At 54.3% G+C, this 18,440-nt stretch overlaps 2 protein-coding genes across 2 annotated transcripts; one reads left to right on the top strand and one right to left on the bottom strand.

Moving 5' to 3' along the window:
- Nucleotides 1-561: 561 nt before the first annotated feature.
- VPS51 (VPS51 subunit of GARP complex) lies at nt 562-7,664 on the top strand. Its single transcript, XM_068684842.1, has 10 exons — nt 562-835; nt 1,769-1,898; nt 1,996-2,142; nt 2,631-2,853; nt 3,171-3,912; nt 4,455-4,673; nt 5,304-5,525; nt 5,971-6,092; nt 6,529-6,616; nt 7,030-7,664. Exons 1-10 carry the CDS (start codon nt 608-610, stop codon nt 7,288-7,290), a joined length of 2,382 nt encoding a protein of 793 aa, XP_068540943.1. The 5' UTR covers nt 562-607; the 3' UTR covers nt 7,291-7,664.
- A 3,788-nt stretch (nt 7,665-11,452) lies between these two features.
- On the bottom strand, nt 11,453-18,435 carry ACP2 (acid phosphatase 2, lysosomal). Its single transcript, XM_068684843.1, has 11 exons — nt 18,266-18,435; nt 18,089-18,184; nt 17,924-18,010; nt 16,241-16,393; nt 15,805-15,903; nt 15,571-15,660; nt 13,380-13,512; nt 13,216-13,304; nt 12,485-12,591; nt 12,089-12,264; nt 11,453-12,010 (listed from the first exon to the last, which is right to left on the bottom strand). Exons 1-11 carry the CDS (start codon nt 18,401-18,403, stop codon nt 11,874-11,876), a joined length of 1,305 nt encoding a protein of 434 aa, XP_068540944.1. The 5' UTR covers nt 18,404-18,435; the 3' UTR covers nt 11,453-11,873.
- Between the last annotated feature and the right edge of the window lie 5 nt (nt 18,436-18,440).

The raw sequence follows: 18,440 nt of genomic DNA, 5'->3' as shown, positions 1-18,440 counted from the left end.
ACTGTGCAAGTGCAGATGGGAGCAGTTTATGGAAATGACTCCTTGGAACCAATTTTAGTATTAAACAGGGACAGGTTATGAAGATGTATAGGCGTGGTGTGAAACTCCATGCATATGTCACTCTTTTCTGCATAAAACCAAGGCATGTTGCCGCGCCAGGTGTGCACGACTTTGGCGGCACTACCCCCCCGTGCTGCGCAGCACTGAATAAACACAGCTAATTTACAGTCTTTCTGATTGTGGAGTCCGTTTTCCACAAGTCATGAACACGGCTGCTGCCATCGCTTTATGGGCTGTATTTACGTTATTGACGGACGCCATGGGCTTTACGTGCTGTATTTACTGACTGAGGCCGCCTGCTTTGTGTGCTTTATTTCCTTTACTGACTGAGGCCATGTGCTTTATGTGCTTTATTTCCTTCACTGACTCGTGCTTTATGTGCTTTATGCGCTTTATTCACAGGGGGCCCCTGAGGCGGCGCCGTGCGGCCTGGTGGGGCTGGGGCTGGGGAGGGGCCGGGGGCCGGTAACCATGGTAACGGCCCCGCCCGGAAGTGACGCCGGGGGCTGGGCAGGAAGTCAGGCGCTGGCACGGAAGTGGCGGCGTGATGGCGGACGGGGAGGCGGCGGGGACCGACACCGGCACCGACACCGGGACCGAGACCGACACCGGCTCTGGCAGCGGCACCGGCACCGGCACCGGCCCCTCCTGGCGCCGGCCTCATGGGCCGCTGCAGCGCTACTACGGGCTGCCCGCCGCCGAGGCAGCGGAGGCCGCCCCGGACCCCATCGACATCAACGGGCCTCACTTTGACCCGGAAGTTTACCTCGCGAAGGTGACCTTTGACCCCGCCGTGACCCGCACCCCCACCCCGGGGACCTCCTGAGGTTTGGGTGTCCGCCTGGGGGGACCCCAAGGGGTTCCTGTGGGGATCCCAAGGGGTTCTTGTAGGGATCCCAAAGGGTTCCTATGGGGATCCCAAGTGGTTCCTGTAGGGATCCCAAAGGGTTTCTGTGGGGATCCCAAGGGGCTCCTATGGGGATCCCAAGGGGTTCTTGTAGGGACCCCAAAGGGTTCCTATGGGGATCCCAAAGGGTTCCTGTGGGGATCCCAAGGGGTTCCTATGGGGATCCCAAAGGGTTCCTGTGGGGATCCCAAGGGGTTCCTATGGGGATCCCAAAGGGTTTCTATGGGGATCCCAAGGGGTTCCTATGGGGATCCCAAGGGGTTCCTATGGGGATCTCGCAGCCTTCATGGGGTGAGCGGTGCCATGCAATCTGTACCCCCGCCCCCAGAGCCCTGTGGGGACCCCATTAACGCCACCGTCAGGCTGTGCTGGGTCCCTGAGAGACCTTCCAACCCCCTTCAGATCCCCACAGAGGGGGTTTCTGGGTACCCAACAGATCTCCCCCCCCCAGGCGCTCTTTGGGATCCTGTATGTCCCCTGTGTAGGGGCCATATGGGGCTATTGGGGGCCATTGTGGATCCCAGCAGGGCCCTGGCGTGCAGCTGGAAGCTCTTAGGGTTCCTTCTCCCAATGCCAGGGTGCCATCTAAGTGGCTGTGTGGCAGGCAGGCCTCCCCAAGCAGCGTGTTGGGCTGGGGGAGACAGCTGGAGGGCTCTACCATGCAATTAGGGGGGCAGCTCAGGAGCCCAGAACCACTGTGGAGGGATGTAGGGGCCTGGGAGGGGGTTGTTCCAGCTGCGGGAGAGTTGTTGGGGTGCCATAGGGCCAGGGTGCGGTTCTATCATGATTTCCCCCTTCCAGGTGCGCAGCGAGTGCCCCCTGGGGCAGTTGTTGGCCCGCGAAGCTGCGCTGGGGCGGGAGATCCGCGCTCTCGACAGCGACATGCAGACGCTGCTCTACGAGAACTATAACAAGTTCATTTCTGCCACAGGTGGGCTCTCAGGGGGGACACAAGCATTTGGGGGGGGACCTGTGGGATCCCTAGTGGCTCGGGGACCCATGGGTCTCATTTTTTTCCCTCCCCCCAGACACTATCCGAAAGATGAAGGTCGATTTCCGCCGCATGGAGGCAGAGATGGACGATTTGGCTGCCAACATGGCAGCCATCAGCACCTCCAGTGCCCGTGTCAGCGCGGCGCTGCAGGACCGTCACCGCCGGGGCGCCCAGCTGGCTGGTACGGGGAGGGAGGGGTGGAGCCCAGGAGGGCAGATCTATGGGGTTTGGGGACAGATCTTGGGGTTGGGTGACTCGGGGAGGACAGATTGTGGGGTTGGGGGTCAGATCTGGGGTTTGGAGGGGCCTGGGGATTAGCTTTTGGCCTTTTAGGGGTAAATATGAGGGGATGAGGAGACAGATGTTAGCGTGTAGGGTTCTTGTGGTTTGGAGTGTACACTGGGGGAGCCCGGCGGGGTTGGGGGAGCCCATCTGGGGGCAGACCTGGGCTTTGTGGGGTGGGCAGATAACGGCGTGGGGGGAGCAGAGGAGGCAGATGACGGGGAAAGGGCCGAGAGTCGAATGGGGGGGGGAGAAATGGGATCCCAGAGGGGGCCGATCAGGCCCTGCATCATCCGTAGCCCTTCCCCTTGGTCCTTGCGCCCACCGCCTCGGTGCCCAATCCTTTCCCCCACGCCCGACTCCTTCCTGACATCCCGGCCCCTCCAGGCGTGCAGGCGCTCCTGCGGAAGCTGCAGTCCCTCGTGGAGGTGCCGGGGCGGCTGCGGCGCTGGGCAGCACCGGGGGCAGATCCTGCGCGGGCCCTGCACTGCTACGCCCGCGCCCGGGCCGTGCTGCGCCACTACCGCCACCTGCCTTCGTTCCGGGCCATCGAGGACGAGAGCCACGCCATCATGGCCGAGCTGGCCCAGCGCCTCCGGGCACGCCTCCGGTACGGTCACTCCGCAGCCCGCTGCCAGCAGGAGGTGGGGTTGTGGGGGTGTTCACTCTGGAGCCTACTGGTGGCGGCTCTGGAGAACAGAGGGTGTTCGTTCTGGAGGGTAATGATAGCAGTGCCCCTAACAACTTTATTCCACTGGTAACTGGAACATGCTGATGCTATGAAGTCCTCATTTCTCCTTCGTTTTTCAATAATTACTGTTAACTCTGAAGCCTACCAATGACCTTTATTGCTTTTTCCTGTTTTGCTGTGCCGCTATTAACCTCGGAACCTCGTAGCACCCAGCTAACCCCTCCCCATCTCTCTAGGGACGACACCTTGGACCCCAAGGAGCTCACAGAGTGTGTGGAGATGCTGCTGCAGCTGGAGGAGCCGCCCGAGGAGCTGTGCGAGGAGTTCCTGAGCCATGCCGGTGCTCGCCTGGAGACTGAGCTGGCGGCGCTGGAGGCTGAGCTGCCCCCAGCCGATCCCTCCGGCGCTGCCACCACTCCTCCCCCGGCCTCCGACATCCTGGACTTCGTTGACCGCGGCAGCTCGGCCTTCGTGGGCAACCTCTGCCTGCTCGCAGCCTCATACCGCAGCCTCTTCGAGGGCTGCCCGGGGGTGGGGGAGGGCCGCCTGGAGGCTTTTGCCGCTGCCCTCACCGCCCGCTACTTCGAGCTGCTGGAGCGGCGCCTGGCGCTGGAGCGGGGCCTGGGCGACACCTCGCTGCTGGTGCGGGCGCTCGACCGCTTCCACCGCCGCCTCCGCGCCCTCCTCGAGCTGCTGCCCACGGCCGGGGCCGAAGCAGGAGCCGCGCTGGTGGCCCGGGCAGCGGGTGAGCGGGTGGCCCGCTACCTGCGGGCGCTGCAGACCTTCTTCCTGGGGTGCCTGGGTGACGTGCGCCAGGCGCTGGCAGCCCCCCGGCCCCCTGGCAAAGAGGGGCCCGGGCTCCCCGACCTCCTGGCCACGCTGTCCTCCTCCGTTCTCGGCCAGCTCAAGGCCGTCCTGGCCTACGTGCAGCTCTTCACCGCCAAGGACGTGGCCTTCGCCAGCTTGCCCTACTTCAAGGTGGGCTGGGGGCAGTGGGGGGAGCCTTGCGGGAAGTATGGGGGTCACTGGGGGTGGCTGGGGGCTGCGCAGGGTGGGGTGGAGGTTGCACGGGCTTAAAATAAGCATGGGTTTACTTCACAGATCGCATGGGGCAGATTGGCGGTCCCTGGGGGGGTCGTTGGGGTGATTTTGGGGTTGCAGAGCACAGCTTGGTGGAACTGGGTTTGTTTTGGGGTTGTACGGGGCAGTTGTGCCTTCAGTTGTGCATGGCAGTGGTGTGTGAGGAGCTGCTGGGGGCCATGGGGAACATATCGGGCTCCAGGGGCAGTTTTGGGGATACAGAGGAGGTTTTTGGGAGACCCAGGGTGGTATTTTTGGGACGTAACCCTCCAGGTTTGGTCACGGGGCCGTTCTACACGGTGACATGGGTGCGACAGCAGTGCCCAGCAGCAGTTCTTTGGGGTGCAGCCAAGGCTTTTACGGTGCAGTGGCAGCTTTTAAGCAGGCAGGGGTGGCGGTTTGGTATTTTGGGAGGTGTAACCCTCTGCTTTTGGCCACAGGGGGAGTTCTGCGTAGAGGCAGTGCGCGAAGGGCTGGTGGTGGCCTTCGTGCGCTGGCTCTGCCGCACCGCCCGGGGCTTTGCCGACAGCCCCACGGAGAGGGGAGCCCCCGCAGCACCCCCGGCACTGCTGCTGCTCCTCGCCCGCCTCTGCCTCGACTACGAGGCCACCACCATCAGCTACATCCTCACCCTTACTGACGAGCAGTTTCCTCCTGAGGTGAGCCCCAAAACCCACCCTCGTTGGCCCCAAAATGGCTCTGAGGGGGCCCTGAATGTCCCTGAGGTGCCACAGAGCGGCCCCGAGTCCTGGTGTCTGTCCAGAACGTGGGAGTGTGTGTGGAAGCGTGGGGATCTTCCCTCTAACTGTGTGTGCCCCTAAATGTCCACGAGGGACCCTGAAATGTCCCCAAAGGGATCTTGAATGTCCCCAGGCCTCTTCCTGTGTCCTGCTACAGCCCCATGTCTGTCCAGAATGTGGCCCCAAGAATAGCAGTACGCGTGGAGGCAGAAGGGTCCCTGCCTGTCCCAGTGTCCCTCAGTGTCCCTAAGGGGTGGGAGATCCACAAAACGTCCCCAGGAGGCCTTGGCATGTCCCTGAGCCGCTCCAAATGCTACAAGGATGTGAGGACAATAGGGATGCAGCACTTTGGGACAGCCCAGGTGCCCCCTGATGTCTCTGTGTACCCTCACAACAGATGTTGCTGTGCATGGGGACACTGGGGGAGGCTTTTACACGTCTCCTCACATCCCTGTGCCACCAAGGAGCCATCTCCCTGTGTCCCCAAATCCCAAGGACACGGGGCTGAGGCTGCGTGTGGAAGTGTCCCTATGTCCTTTGTGCCCCCAGGACACAGGGCCAGCGGTGACGCCAGGCCCGGCGCTGTGCGCGGAGGCTCGGGGGGCGGCGCAGCGGCTGCTCGACCACTACGTGCAGGTGCAGGGGGCGGCGGTGGCGCAGATGCTGCGGAAGAGCGTGGAGACGCGCGACTGGTTGGGCACCGTCGAGCCCCGCAACGTCCGCGCCGTCATGAAGCGCGTGGTCGAGGACATCACTGCCATCGACGTCCAGGTTGGGGCAGCACCGGGCCCTTATAGGGGCTTGGGGTAGGGGCTGGAGACACGTAGAGGGGTCCCAGATGTTCCTGGGGGTCCCTGAAGGGGCCAGAAATCATGCCTGCCGTCCCTATGAAGTCACTGAGGATTTTAGGATGTTGCAGGTGGTCCCTGTGGGGCTCCCTAAAGCACCTTCAGGGGTCCCAGAGGGTTCCTGGGAGGGTTTTGGAGTCCCAGAGGGTTCCTTGCAAGGGGGCTGAAGTCTCTGAAGAGTCACAAGGAGACTCCCTGAGGTGTCCGTAAGGATTTTAGGGAGAGACCAGAGGGGTCTGAGAGGATCTCAAACAGACTGGGAAGTCTCAGAGGGTTTTGAGGGATCCTGGCTTGTTTTGGGAGTCCCCAGGGGGGTATTTGGGGTGGGTTTGGGGGATGCTGGCACTGAGCATGGTGCGATGCCGCAGGTGGGGCAGCTCTTCGAGGAGGGCGTGCGGCGGGCACAGAGCAGCGACTCGAGCCGGCGCGCCTTCTCCGTCTACAGCAGCTCGCGGGCGCCTGGGCGCTACGCCCCCAGCTACACCCCCAGGTCAGCCCTGTCTCCTGGGTCACCTCCCTGTCAGCCCAGGGTCACCCCATTGTCCCCACATTTGTGACCAGCCCCACGTCCTCCTGGCTGTCTTCATGGCTCCAAATGATCCCAATGTTCCCCTACAGTCCCTGTGTCCCTGTGACAATCTTCATATCCCAAATTGTCCCAATATCCACCCATGGTCCCCACATCCTTTGGTGGTCCCTGTGTCCCCAAACCATCCCAGTATCCCTTGATGATCCCCATGTGCCTTAAGTCCCCGTGCTGTGACTCTCCCCACATCCTCCACCCACATCCCCATGTTCTCCTGCCTTTGTGTCCCCATACAGCCCTCACATCCCATCTGTCACCATGTCCCCTGACTGTCCCCGTGCCCTCCCTCCTCCCCTGCCAGTCCCCTGTCCCCCGATTGTCCTGCTTTCGTTGTCCCCAGTGCCCCGATGGACACCCACCTGCTCAGCAACATCCAGAAGCTCTTCTCCGAACGCATCGACATCTTCAGCCCTGTTGAATTCAACAAGGTGAGGCCATAGGGGTGTCCCAGTGTCCCTCAGGTGTCCCCGAGGCCCCTAAGCTGTCCATCTTCCCACCTGTCACACGTCCCTCGTGTCCCCATGTCCCCAGTGCTGGGGTTTTGGGGTTCCTCAGGGGCTGATAGCTAAGACAAGGGGGGTTGGTCCCTGGGGCAGATGGCAGGGGTGAGTGTCAGTGTTCCTGTGTCCCCACACTGATGTGGCTTGAGGTCTCTGTAACCCCCGTGTGACATGTCCCCATGTCCTAACACACGTTAGGATGAGGATGAGGGTGTCCTAGGCGCCGATGACCCCAAGAGGGGCGTCCCTAATTTCTCCACATCCCTTTGTGGACATGACTTGAGGCACAAGGAGTGCTGGCTGTCCCCATCCCCACCGTGCCACTTGTCCCTGCATCCCAGGTGTCGGTGCTGACGGGGATCATCAAGATCAGCCTGAAGACGCTGCTGGAGTGCGTGCGGCTGCGGACGTTGGGGCGCTTCGGGCTGCAGCAGGTGCAGGTGGACGGCCACTACCTGCAGCTCTACCTCTGGCGCTTCGCCGCCGACGAGCGCGTGGTGCAGGGGCTGCTGGACGAGGTGGCCGCCAGCGCTGCCCACCGCTGCCTCGACCCTGTCCCCATGGAGCACAGCGTCGTCGAGCTCATCTGCGAGCGCGGGTAGGACCTGAAGATGCTGGGGGGACACGTGGGGATGTGTAGGATTGCGGGGGGCATTGGGATATGGGACATCTGTGTTGCTGTGGGGCGCAGCGGAGTTGGGGATGTCTTTGGGAGGGCTGTGTCATGGGTCCTGGGGCACCCCATGTGATCCCACACATGCAGCAACACACGAGGAAATCCCATGTCCCCCCACCAGTCCTGGTGACACTCCACATTGTCCGCCCCGTGTCCCGGTGATGCCAATCCCGTGTTGTACCTGCCACCCCAGTGCCATGCCACGTCGTTTCACTACCTTGGTGACTTCCCCCGATGCCTGGGGCATGCCGGGTGCAGCCCTTGTGTCATGGTTGAGGACAATAAATAAAATGCATGTGAGCTCTGCCTTGTCCCTGTGCCTGGACAGCTGGAGGATGGTGGGGTGGGGACATCTCTGGGGAAACTAAATTGAAAAACTTGGTCACCATTGACTCCCTAAATAAGCTGAACAGCGATGGATGGACAGATACTCCTGCTAGAAGAGATCAGGAAGCTGAGGGAGTGTTGCAGACACTGTGGTCCCTAATGGAGAGGCCAAAGCAACCAAAATGAGAACTTTTTGTCTCTCTGCCTCGCTGTAACAGTAAGATCTTGATGCTGAGCTTTGGGTAAAGCACCAAAAGATACAAAGCACAACCTGAGACCTCGATGTTACCAACTCTTCAGGAGCAAACGTCTCCCATTGCTATTGACTGCGGGCACAGCAACTGGAAGTTAGAAATTCACATTTATTCACCTTTAGATGGCGCTGGAAAACCATATTTAAAACAACAGCTCACAGCTTCATTCAAATTCTTGCTTTGTTAGAACTTCAATCAAGGTACCTGCAAGTATTTTGTTGATTCAGCATTGGAGGGAAGGAGGGTGCATGCTGTTTTCTCTAATTTTTGTGTGTAAGCAAAAAAACTGCAGTATTAGGACTCTGGGAGGGCACTGGAACCAATATAAAGGAGTCGCTCAAATAACCAAATGTGGTAATAATGTTGAAGATAATGTTGAAGGCCTGGGCAGCAGGGTACCTTCAAGGGAATATCTTCATGTCCGAGTGGCAATACTGTTACAGATTTGAATGCACACCCTATCATCATTCCAACTACTGTGTTGCTATTGCTGTTATTACCCTGCATACCCACTTTGAATTCGTACTTGTAAATTGTCTCAGGTATGGCACTTTCTCAGAATATTTACTGGTGAGGGAGGCTGTTTTCCAGCATGCGTACAGATTAGACATTCTCAGGTTTTCCAAGAACTTACAAATGTTGCAGTTGTAAGTTTCAGAGGGTTAAGCATGGTTATGTGGTGCTTCCTGGTAAGAGATTCCATAGACGGATAAATCCTCGTGATGGAAATCCTTGCCTGGCAGTGCTGGCACATGGAAGCTGCTGTTCCAGCCCCATGCTAACACCTCATGTCAACAGGCACAAGAGGGGCACGGGAAGCAGGGAGAAACAGGATGAAGCAGCCTGAGGCAGGAGGCCAGGGCAAGGCCCAGAGCAGGAGGAGAAATAAAAAAACACAACGCATGGGCAAAAAATTGTAAAACCAGATCTTTATTTACAACAGCTAAAGCAAACTGAGATGGCCACCCTCATGAAGACCGGGCTGTTCCAGTGGCCTTTCATCAGAAGTCATCCGCTTCTGAACTCAAAGCAGTCTGTCAATTCCCCCATCGTTCTTCCACACAGAGACACTGCTGGGAGCTGCCACATTTAACAGAGAAGCAGCTGAAGAACCAAAGTTCTTGGTGCCGCCATTCCCGCTCTTCTTCCCCGCACGTTCTTCCTCAAACTCGGAAAATAACCCCCCAAACTAGTCCCAGGAGCACTCGTCTGGCATTTTGGCACAGCCGAACAAAGGCCAGCACCCCCCGTTTCCAGATCTGGACCCGGCTGAGCCCAAGGGCATGGGAATCTCTGAGGGATTCCAGGACAAGACCTCAGGAAATCTCTTGCCAGCACGGGCGTGTTGGGCAGGAGGAGGGCTGTGAAAGCCGAGGGGGAATGCCTCAGTCCTGCCGAGGGCACAGGAGGACAGGCAAGCCAAAGAAGCGAAGGCTTTGAGCGGTGACAAGCACAACGCCCGGGCACTGGGCACAGAGCAAGACAAGATGGAGGACGCAGCCGGGCAGCCTGATGCTGTTTCCAGCCGGTTCCAGCCGGTTCCAGCCAGTTACAGCCGGTTCCAGCCAGTTCCAGCTGGTTCCAGCCCGTTGCAGCCGGTTCCAGCCGGCTTCCCAACGCTCCCAGGCGCTGCTGCTGCCATGGTGGCTGCTAACGGCCAGGCAGAGCAGGGCGCAGGCTGAGGCGAGCTGAGGGAAGGGGGCGGCCCCCCGTGCCCTGGGGAGGAACCCGCGCCAAGGCTTGGCTCCGTGGCTCCTGGAGAGCCCAGGGACAGGGCAGGGAGCAGCTGAGAGGGGCAGGGGCAGCCATCCAGCCCCGACTCCAGAGGAACTTTCCAGAACTTTCAGCATTCTGCAGCCTGGGCTGTGGCACTGAGGCACAGCCATGACAAGAGATGAGGCAGAGCAGCAGCGGCCATGTTTCTGGCCTCAGCCTGGGGAGATTCCAACCCTCTGTCCCCCACAGGGGGGTGTGGAGCTGGGCCCTGTCCTTGGGTGATAGCGTGAAAGTCAGTCAAAGAAACTCTCTAAGACTCAATTTGGAGTTTTAGGGAGCAGGCATTCTCAGGAACTAGGAACACCTAGTGTGTGTTCCAAATTGTTCACATTTCAGGGGTTATATACAGTTATAACCATTCTTTAGGTTTCCAATTACTAACATAGTCATACTATTTCCCATAACTCATTAAACTCTTTAAAGTTCTCTGACACATCCACATTTGTTTCCACTCATGGTCTCTCCGTGGGTCTCTGGTGGTCATTGGCACACTTCCTCACTGTATCCCTTGGTTGAGCCCAGCCCTTGTACATGCTCAGGCCCTCTCCTTCTCTCTGATTGTGTGCTCTCGTGTTGGGCCTGCACACTGAGCATAGTCGGTTACACATCCAAGCACACCTGCATAGCATGACTCCCTCACCTCATCTGCTGACACATCCTGCAGGCCTGGGTCATCTTGCCCTCAGTTTGAGATACAAGTCTGTATTTTGGTACAGATGAAGCTGGCCAAGTAATACAAAGTTTCTAAACTCCCTGCTATCCAGCCAAACATGGTAAGGTTTCACCTATCATCTAATGAAGGACTTCAAATCTGATCTGATGGTTCTATCAAGGAAGAGACTGTTTGTCTCGTCAACTCGGTATCATGGGGACAGGTGAGAGAGGATTGTGGCTTCCATCCAGCTTGCTGGGAGAAAATCACATTTTGGATAAAATGCTGAAGAGTGGCAGATGAAGGGGCCCATATTTACTTGCAAAGTCTGATCCTTATTATTTTTTTTGTTTGTTTGTTTTCCATTTTTTTCTGGGTAAGGCTGTGCAGTAGGGAGGATGGGAAAATAAAAAAAAACAACTTTGGAAGTTGGCATTCAGTCTAGTCTTAGGTAAACAGCTCTGCTACATTTCTTTAATTATAGCATAAAAACTTTCTGCCAGTAAGGCATGTTCCTTGGGCTCCAGCTGAAATCTGGACTGCCTGCAATACAGGATACTCCCCTGTAGTAGGTACTTGAAGTGCAGAGGGCAAATTCAAAGACTGAATCTTTAGAAAAGAAACTTTAGAATTCTTTAGAAAGAATCTTTAGAAACATAGAAAACGTTTCCTATCTACAAGGACTTCCTCCTTTCTAGAGCCACCATTGCACAAGAAATGGGGTGCACTGTGACTACAAGAATTCATCTCCTTTACGAAGCTCTTTACTCTGTGGATCATACATAACCTACTTTGAGCTGAATGCTAGAAACCACTGCCAGGTTTGCAGTCCTGTCCTGATTACAGGCCAGTTCTCTCTTGAACTACACTTTGATGAGGGGAAAAGGAGACCATGAACCACTACTTAGCAGCAGCCTCAAGAAATGCTTTTCACCACCTGCCATCTCTGCAGCAGCTCCCTCTGCATGGTCAGCAGATGAGTGTCTGTGCCTCATGGGGGAGCTGGGCCTTCTGCTCCAAGCCCAGCCTTCTCACCACCATGAGTCCAAGGACGTGAGAGAAAAGCACACAAAGCAGGATGACCCTGAAGAGAGATGTAATTCTTAATTGTACTCCATGTGGCACCTTCTGGAGGCCCAAGTCCCCCTGCCACAGGAAGGGTGAGTGGTAACATTTACAATCACTGAAAGGAGGAAAATTCTTCATGAGGAGCAGCTGCTCTAACTGGCCTTGGTGAGAATCCCAGGCTGACTGTATGAGGGCTGGAGGCACCACACAGTACCCTCGCTTCTCAGAATTAAAATGCATCACTTCCATTAGGGTAGGTCAGTCCTCTCTCTGGGTCATCACCTTTAGAAAATGTCCAAAAAAATCACAGTTCAGCTTCATTCTGGGAAGCAATGGCCAAAGCAGAAGAATGTTCAGTTACTGAAGGTGCCCGATCATCCTTAGAGGCAACGCTGCTCCCCCCTACTGCCTGGGAAGCAGGTGAAGCAACTGTCAGGCCTGCTCTTCTCCCTCATTGGAAACGTGCCGGTAGCCAGGGGGCTGAGACTGTACGCGAAGGAGTACAGTCAAGAGGAGGATTATAAGGAGGAGGAGAACGGATCCACACACAGCCAGACCCACAAACAGTCCTGCAAGGGAGAAAATAAGTGGTCACAGTAATTCCATTCTTTCCCCTTCTGCCACGTTCTGGTCCAGCCTGGGCTCACCTGTCTCTTGCATGCTGCTTGCTACCTGACATTCTTGCTCCCAGTTTTGAGGCACAACAGGATCTGTGAGTTCCAAGAATTTATGCAGGGGACATTTGTGCTGACAGCCAGGGATCGTCAGTGGGAAAGGTTCCTTCCCGCTCTCATTCCGGAAAAACATCTCCACAGAGAAGTCACTGAAAACAAAACACAGCTAGATTTTTTTTTTCCTCCAGCTCAAGTCACCCCTTCCCAAAAAAAATCTTAGAGTGCACACCATTTCCTTTAGTCTGGTCACAGTTTTCCTCCTAAGAGTCTGCCACTAGGAGCAAGCTTGCATCCCCCTAGATTGCACCTAGCCTAGGTATCTAACCCTTGAGGTGAAATCACAGCAGACATCTTTACTGCAGCCCTCACCCATCATCCTCTTGGTACAGCTCAAATAAATGACATGAGGCGTATGGTGCTTGAATCTTGTTGTAGACATCTAGAGCCATCTGCAGTGCCACAAGTGTGGTGTCATGCTGAGAAAGAGGGAAAAAAACCAAATCAGTCACCCTCATGAATGTGGCAGGGCAGCTCAGACCATACCAGCAATGGGCAGGGCAGTGCAGAAGGGAAGCCACCTTTGTAACTTCCATTGAAAGAAGGGAAAGGAGCAGTAGTTGGAAAGGCGATCTGTGATGGTGCCAGAGAAGGGGAGGAGGTGAAACACAGCCATATCTATCCTGCATCGTTCTTTTAAGGATTAATCTCTAGGGAGCAATCTGGGAGATGCTTGACTTTCCAGCCAGCAGGCTGCTGGAAAGGGGGGTGACTCTCTTTAGCTGTACTGCTGAAACATCACGTTGGAGTAACATCAACCCATCCACCAAATAAATACAGCAGTGGCTCCCCAAAGACTGCCGGTCTTATCCATGAGCCTAAGCTATACCAGGAATTAAGTGTAGCTTGGGAATTTTCCTCGGGGGCCCCAGAGGAACGATGCCAGGTATTGCATATCCCACCCAGCCAGAGGCAAAGATGCATCTCCTGCTCACTGCACAGACTGGAGAGAAGCCAGAAAGGGTAAAAACCATTAGCAAGCCCCGAACCCGAATGTGAGGAGGAGGAGATGGAGCAAAGTTCATACCCAACCTCTGACTTACCGCTGAATAGGCAAGAAGTTTCAGGTGCTGGTGGGCAGAGGCATTTGCTGCTTTGGTTAGGTTTTTCCTAATGTTATCCAGCAGGACCCCTGGGGAAAGGGAACAGCTAGTAAGATTCAAAATCTAGGTGGAGCAGCACAAAGCTCCTTCCCTACTGCACTCACCGCCTTGCAAACGAGCTTTTTCTACCCGATGGTGGATTCCAAACAGAAATTCAAAACCAAAGTCTTTCAGTTGCTTCAACTGAGACATGACATCTGGCGTCACCCATGGTGGCAAATCCATTTTGTGTGCTTGCTAGAAAGAGAAAGAGAGTAGTCAGCTGGAGCCTGCACAGACCACAGATTAATCAGAGAATGGGAGTCAGGGTGTCTGGAGTTCTGCCCATACTGCCACTGATTTTTTGTATTGTTTAAGTGGGACCCTTGTCTGATTAGAATTCTGTCCTCGCCCTGTCGTGCTGCATATAGAGAATACACATAGTTCATGTCGTTCCTTTTAAATGTTGTTTCAGAAACTAATTGTGAGCAGCATCAAGACTAGAATCTAGGAGCTACTTTTCTGTGAAAGCACACCTGGAGTGCAGGGTTAAAGTGTTAGGACAGTACGGTAATCTTGGGGCATTTGGTTTCTGGTTTACCTGCAGCACAATTCCCCAGGAGGCTCTATGGGCCACTGAAAGATGTTGGAAAAGTTAGGAAAAGTTAGCAAGCACTTAGTGCTAGCGGACATCATAGTGGGATGCACCACTGACAGAGCCCGGTAATCAAACCTAGAACACACAGAAGTGGGAACCAAGAGAATTTACTTTGCAGCCAACCCTTTACAAGAAAGGATTAGTTATACTGGCAGACAAACAAGGGTTGTGGTTCCCTGGCATTACTCGGATGGAGCAATTTTGTATGCCACATCCTGTTAAACTGCCAGAAGACGAGTTTGAATATCCTTAAGGGCCCATTCTGTCTCAGCAGTTCACAGAAATTCCCATCAGCAACCTAGGTATTTAGTTAGGTTTTCATTAATTTCCAAAGAGAGTAGCTGGAAAGTTCAGGTATTTCTTGGACCTTTTTTCTTTTTTTTTTTTTTTTTTTTCTTTTTTTTTTTTTCCCACCCAGATGGTAGAGTGAATCTGCTGGCTCAGGTGAGAAAAACATTCCTCTTCAGGGCACTGTTTGTAAAAGTGAGAAATAAGAGGAAGCTCAAAGTGGCCACAGCCATTAGTCAGGCTGAGGGTATAGTTTTTACAGTAAATACCCTTCCTTACTATGGTGTAGTTTCATTTTGGGACAGTGAGCTGTCAGCCAGGTTCTCAGGGATATGATGGTTGTCAGCTGGGCTTCCGGGCCCAATTTGCAAGCTCTTTAAGTGAGTCTTGAAAGCGCAGTTTTGAAATTCTTGATCTCTCTGACCAGGAGTTTTTGTTACTGACAGAACTTGCTTCACTGTCACTGTTACAAGATAGGAGATTGGATTTGTGATACAAAGGGCAAATTTACACAGTGCAATGCAGCTCTGGGCTAGAATATTCTCAGGTTGCAGCAACTCAGGCAACTACTTTATGTAGCAAAGTGCAATGCCATGCAGATTTACGCTTTGCATCCCTAATGTAGTATATACTGCATTACTGCACCATTGCCAGCAGTCTCACTACCCTTGCATCTCCATAGGACCAACACAGTGTCAAAAGCAGCACGTCAGTGTCAGGGTTTACATTTTGTTCTATCACTTACCAGTCTGATATTTAAAGATCTCTTTAATTTTTTTCGTTGTGCTATATGATTGTACACAAACCTGTACCACAACTATAAGTCTCCTGGATGCGTGACCTTTACTTTGGCATTAGCACTGCTAAATCGACTTTTTAAGCTTCCAGGAGATATGCTTTCAAGAAAATTCCGTTTGAGTTTTGTGCTTCGCCCCAGATAGTAAAACAGTAACGTCTGTCTCTAGAGTCTTTGTCACAGGACCTCATAATGGGTCAAAAAACAGATGTTGGTGAACCCCACTTAACCCAGTGGAGCACTTCTTTAGAGAGGGCATTAACAGAAACAAAGAAGTGACCGATCCAAATTAACAGAAGCAGAATCAGGAACAGTCCAAATTTAAAACCTCCAATTTAAATCATAAAGTTAGCACTCCTTCAGCTTCCAGAGATCTCATTTCTACCTTACTTAATTCAGAATTGTCCACGGACATGGGAAGATTTCAGATTGTGGTCATTTTCTAGTGTCTTTCAGATCAGGTATTTATAGTGCTGTTGGCCTTTTTTCCTGGCTTTGGCATGATATTTAAGCTACAAAGCAGGAGGTTTACAGAGCAAAGTGCATATCCATGCACATTTATGCAGAAACTTACTTCGCAGAACAGTGTGTCATACACACTCCAGACAGTCTCCAGAGAGACATCCCGAATCCCAGTCTCATTTGCCACCATCTGCAGGAATTGCTGTAGGTATGAACAGAAAGAGAGAGGCCTTCAATTTTCCAGTTTCGTGCTGCATGATATGCACTACATGATATTGTCAGAGCTCTGATTATGTAAAAGCGATATTTTAACTATAGGGCCGCTTTATCTCACACCATCACTTACCAAATTGTCTCTGGTCTTATTTACGTATTCTGCTGAGTGCCGTGTTTCATTCTGTAGCTGTTCGTACCGTGGGCAGGGGCTCAATGGGAACTTCAGTAGCTGGGCAGAGATGAGAGCAGGTAAGTCACTGGGAATTCTATATGTACAGGATTTTAAACATACAGAATGGTAATGAAATCCCAACTATCTACAGCTTCAAGTTCTGCCCTCTAACATGCTCCAGCCAGCCTGTGTGTGGCCTGGTGCAGCTAATATATTGAGTGAACACACACAGCCCCTCAGTTCTCATCTCGTTCAGAGAACAAACAAATCTTTGCAAGGCAGGTCCCAGGAGAAGCTCAAAACAATCTGAATTGAGCCTGAAGTAAAGACTTTTGGAGAGGTCAGCACAACATGCCACTTGGGTAGTCAGGATGTATCCTCGGGACTAACTTACCCTTTCCCCGGACTCTGGCACTGTGTGTACAGGGATCGGCTGCCAGGAAATGTTAGGGTTGAACATCTGTTGTCTCTCTGGGGGATACAGGCCTGCCAGATTGGCCTCCGCACTCATCAACGTCCGATCATAATCTGTGCTGCGGATGAAGATCTGCCAGGACAGGGACAGCGCACCGTTAGTAACGCCACTGTAAGCGGTGCCGCTGGGACGCAGGGCAACGCACGTGCTGAGGAACATCGCCACGTGCCCTGCAGCTGCTTGCAGACAACAGGAACTGAAGTGACGGGGCCTGCTGGCGTCAACCTGGACGAAACTTTAAGGATGGATGTGAAAGATGCTTCGCTGTGCAATGCTACAGCAGTCTGTTCCGGGTAAGTGAAATAGTGAGAAGCACTGTGTGGATGTTACAGATAGGAAGGGAGTCTGAAAATAAATGAGTCAGAGAAGAGCAAGACAGAGATGCAGATAATGATGGGCACAGATAGGAAATGCGCTGTATTTACAGAGCAGGACTGGGGCAAACTGCTGTGTTCAGTTCTCCATTCCAGGAACAAGCTGCTGCTCCTGCAAAAACCTGGCTTCTCCAAACCTCAGCTTTGCCATCTGAGAAATAATTAATAATAATCTGTGGTCTAAGAAAGAGAAGGGGAGAGCTGAGATATCATTTGATCAGTGTGGGCTCTTGGGATTAATGGGCCAAGACTTACCATTCCAGAGCTCAGAGAGAGAGATCTGAGCCAGAAAGGAAATAAAAGGGAAAATACTAAAGAGTTCAGAAGGTCAAAATGGCAAAACTTTGCTGTTCCGGTATCTGTGTGCTAAAAACCCTGGGAGGAGATTGGGAAAAAACTAGTGCAAAAGAGCGGGAACACGTGTGAAAGAATGCCCTTAACCCCAGCATACTGGATCTGAAAGAAGAACTGAAAACCAGAAGAATCAAACAGAATGTCAAGCTTGGGGTTTTAAGTGCTAAAAAAACGCCACATATGCTCACCCTGTATAGCATCCCCCTTATCTCAAAACTTACCAGTCATGACAAAAAAGTCTGACAATTCCTACCCACTTTTACCTCCCAACTCTGGCCTGAAAACAACTGATCCTGTACATGCTAGACAGGATTGCCTTCATCCAAGGCAAGCTCTGAAAAAAGGAACTATTTTAAAAGATAAGCATCTAATTTTACAAGTGTTGTAAAAAAAACAGTTAAGCCCTGGGCATATTTGCTTTCTTCAGCACCTTTTGCCAAGGCTCCAGCTTGTCGCTGAGTCAGGTGACAGACGGTCACACAGTGTCAACCAGAGGCGACGCTTCTCATAAGAGAGCTTGCTCAACTCAAGCTGCTACGGGCTTTGTTAGCAGAACTGTTCCTGTTTGCATATGCCACGGTTTGTTTCTCCTTCTCGGGCAAGGGAAGAGAAACAGCTTCAGCTGGCAAAAGCTTTGTAAGAGTGAAGTATGAGTATATGAATATCCTACTGAGGAAGGTTAAAGGCTCCACGTTTGAGCTGACACTGGAAGTTTTGTTGAAGCAGCAGATGACAGAGGGGGTGTCATCTGAACCACGTCCAGCTGTGTGCTTCCTGGGGAGCCCACAAAGGGGGGCGAAACGGGACAGACAAACCCTACAGGGACTCCCAGTCTGCCTCGTTTGTCCGACCACCCCCCCGGCCCGGCACTCACCTCCTGCCGCCGGTACGCGGCGCCCAGGAAGCCTCGGTAGCGCCGCCGCAGGGCCTGGCCCAGCTCCCAGTGCTGCCGCATCCCCACCTGCAACGGCAGCAGCAGCGGCGTTACCCTGGGCCCCGCTCCTCCTCCCCGGGCCCGCTTCGCGCTGCCCGCACCCACCTGCGTGAGCTGCCCGAAGCCCTGCGGCCAGGCGGCCTCCTGGAAGGGGTCCCGCGGGTAGGCCTTGATGGGCGAGCGGTCCCCGTGCCGGTACACCTGCGGGCGGCGGGCGGTCAGCGCAAGCCCCGCTCCCCCTCCCCATCTCCCCTCCCCTCCTCACCCTCTCCCTCCCCTCACCAGCGTCACGAAGCGGAGGCTGCGGGGCCGGGCGGGCTGCAGGCACAGCGCCAGCAGCAGCAGGAGCAGCAGCAGCGCGGCGCCTCCTCTCCACCCCCAGCACCCCCTCCAGCAGCCGCGCAGCGCCTCAGCCGCCATCGCGCCCCCCCCTCCCTCCTTCTTCCCCCCCCCCGGG

The sequence above is a fragment of the Anas acuta genome, chromosome 5 (genome assembly GCF_963932015.1).
Source record: "Anas acuta chromosome 5, bAnaAcu1.1, whole genome shotgun sequence".
Lineage (NCBI taxonomy): Eukaryota > Metazoa > Chordata > Aves > Anseriformes > Anatidae > Anas > Anas acuta.
The sequence above is the reverse complement of the archived record's forward strand: the minus strand, read 5'-3'. Positions and strand labels throughout refer to the sequence as shown.

Excerpts from the sequence above, each read along its gene's own strand:
- ACP2 (XM_068684843.1), bottom strand. The coding sequence starts at position 18,403 with ATGGCGGCTGAGGCGCTGCGCGGCTGCTGGAGGGGGTGCTGGGGGTGG. Across the intron at positions 18,185-18,265 it reads GCCTCCGCTTCGTGACGCTG|GTGTACCGGCACGGGGACCG; the intron begins GTGAGGGGAGGG and ends CGCCGCCCGCAG. Across the intron at positions 18,011-18,088 it reads GCTTCGGGCAGCTCACGCAG|GTGGGGATGCGGCAGCACTG; the intron begins GTGGGTGCGGGC and ends CTGCCGTTGCAG.
- VPS51 (XM_068684842.1), top strand. The coding sequence starts at position 608 with ATGGCGGACGGGGAGGCGGCGGGGACCGACACCGGCACCGACACCGGG. Across the intron at positions 1,899-1,995 it reads CAAGTTCATTTCTGCCACAG|ACACTATCCGAAAGATGAAG; the intron begins GTGGGCTCTCAG and ends CCCTCCCCCCAG. Across the intron at positions 2,854-3,170 it reads CGCCTCCGGGCACGCCTCCG|GGACGACACCTTGGACCCCA; the intron begins GTACGGTCACTC and ends CCATCTCTCTAG.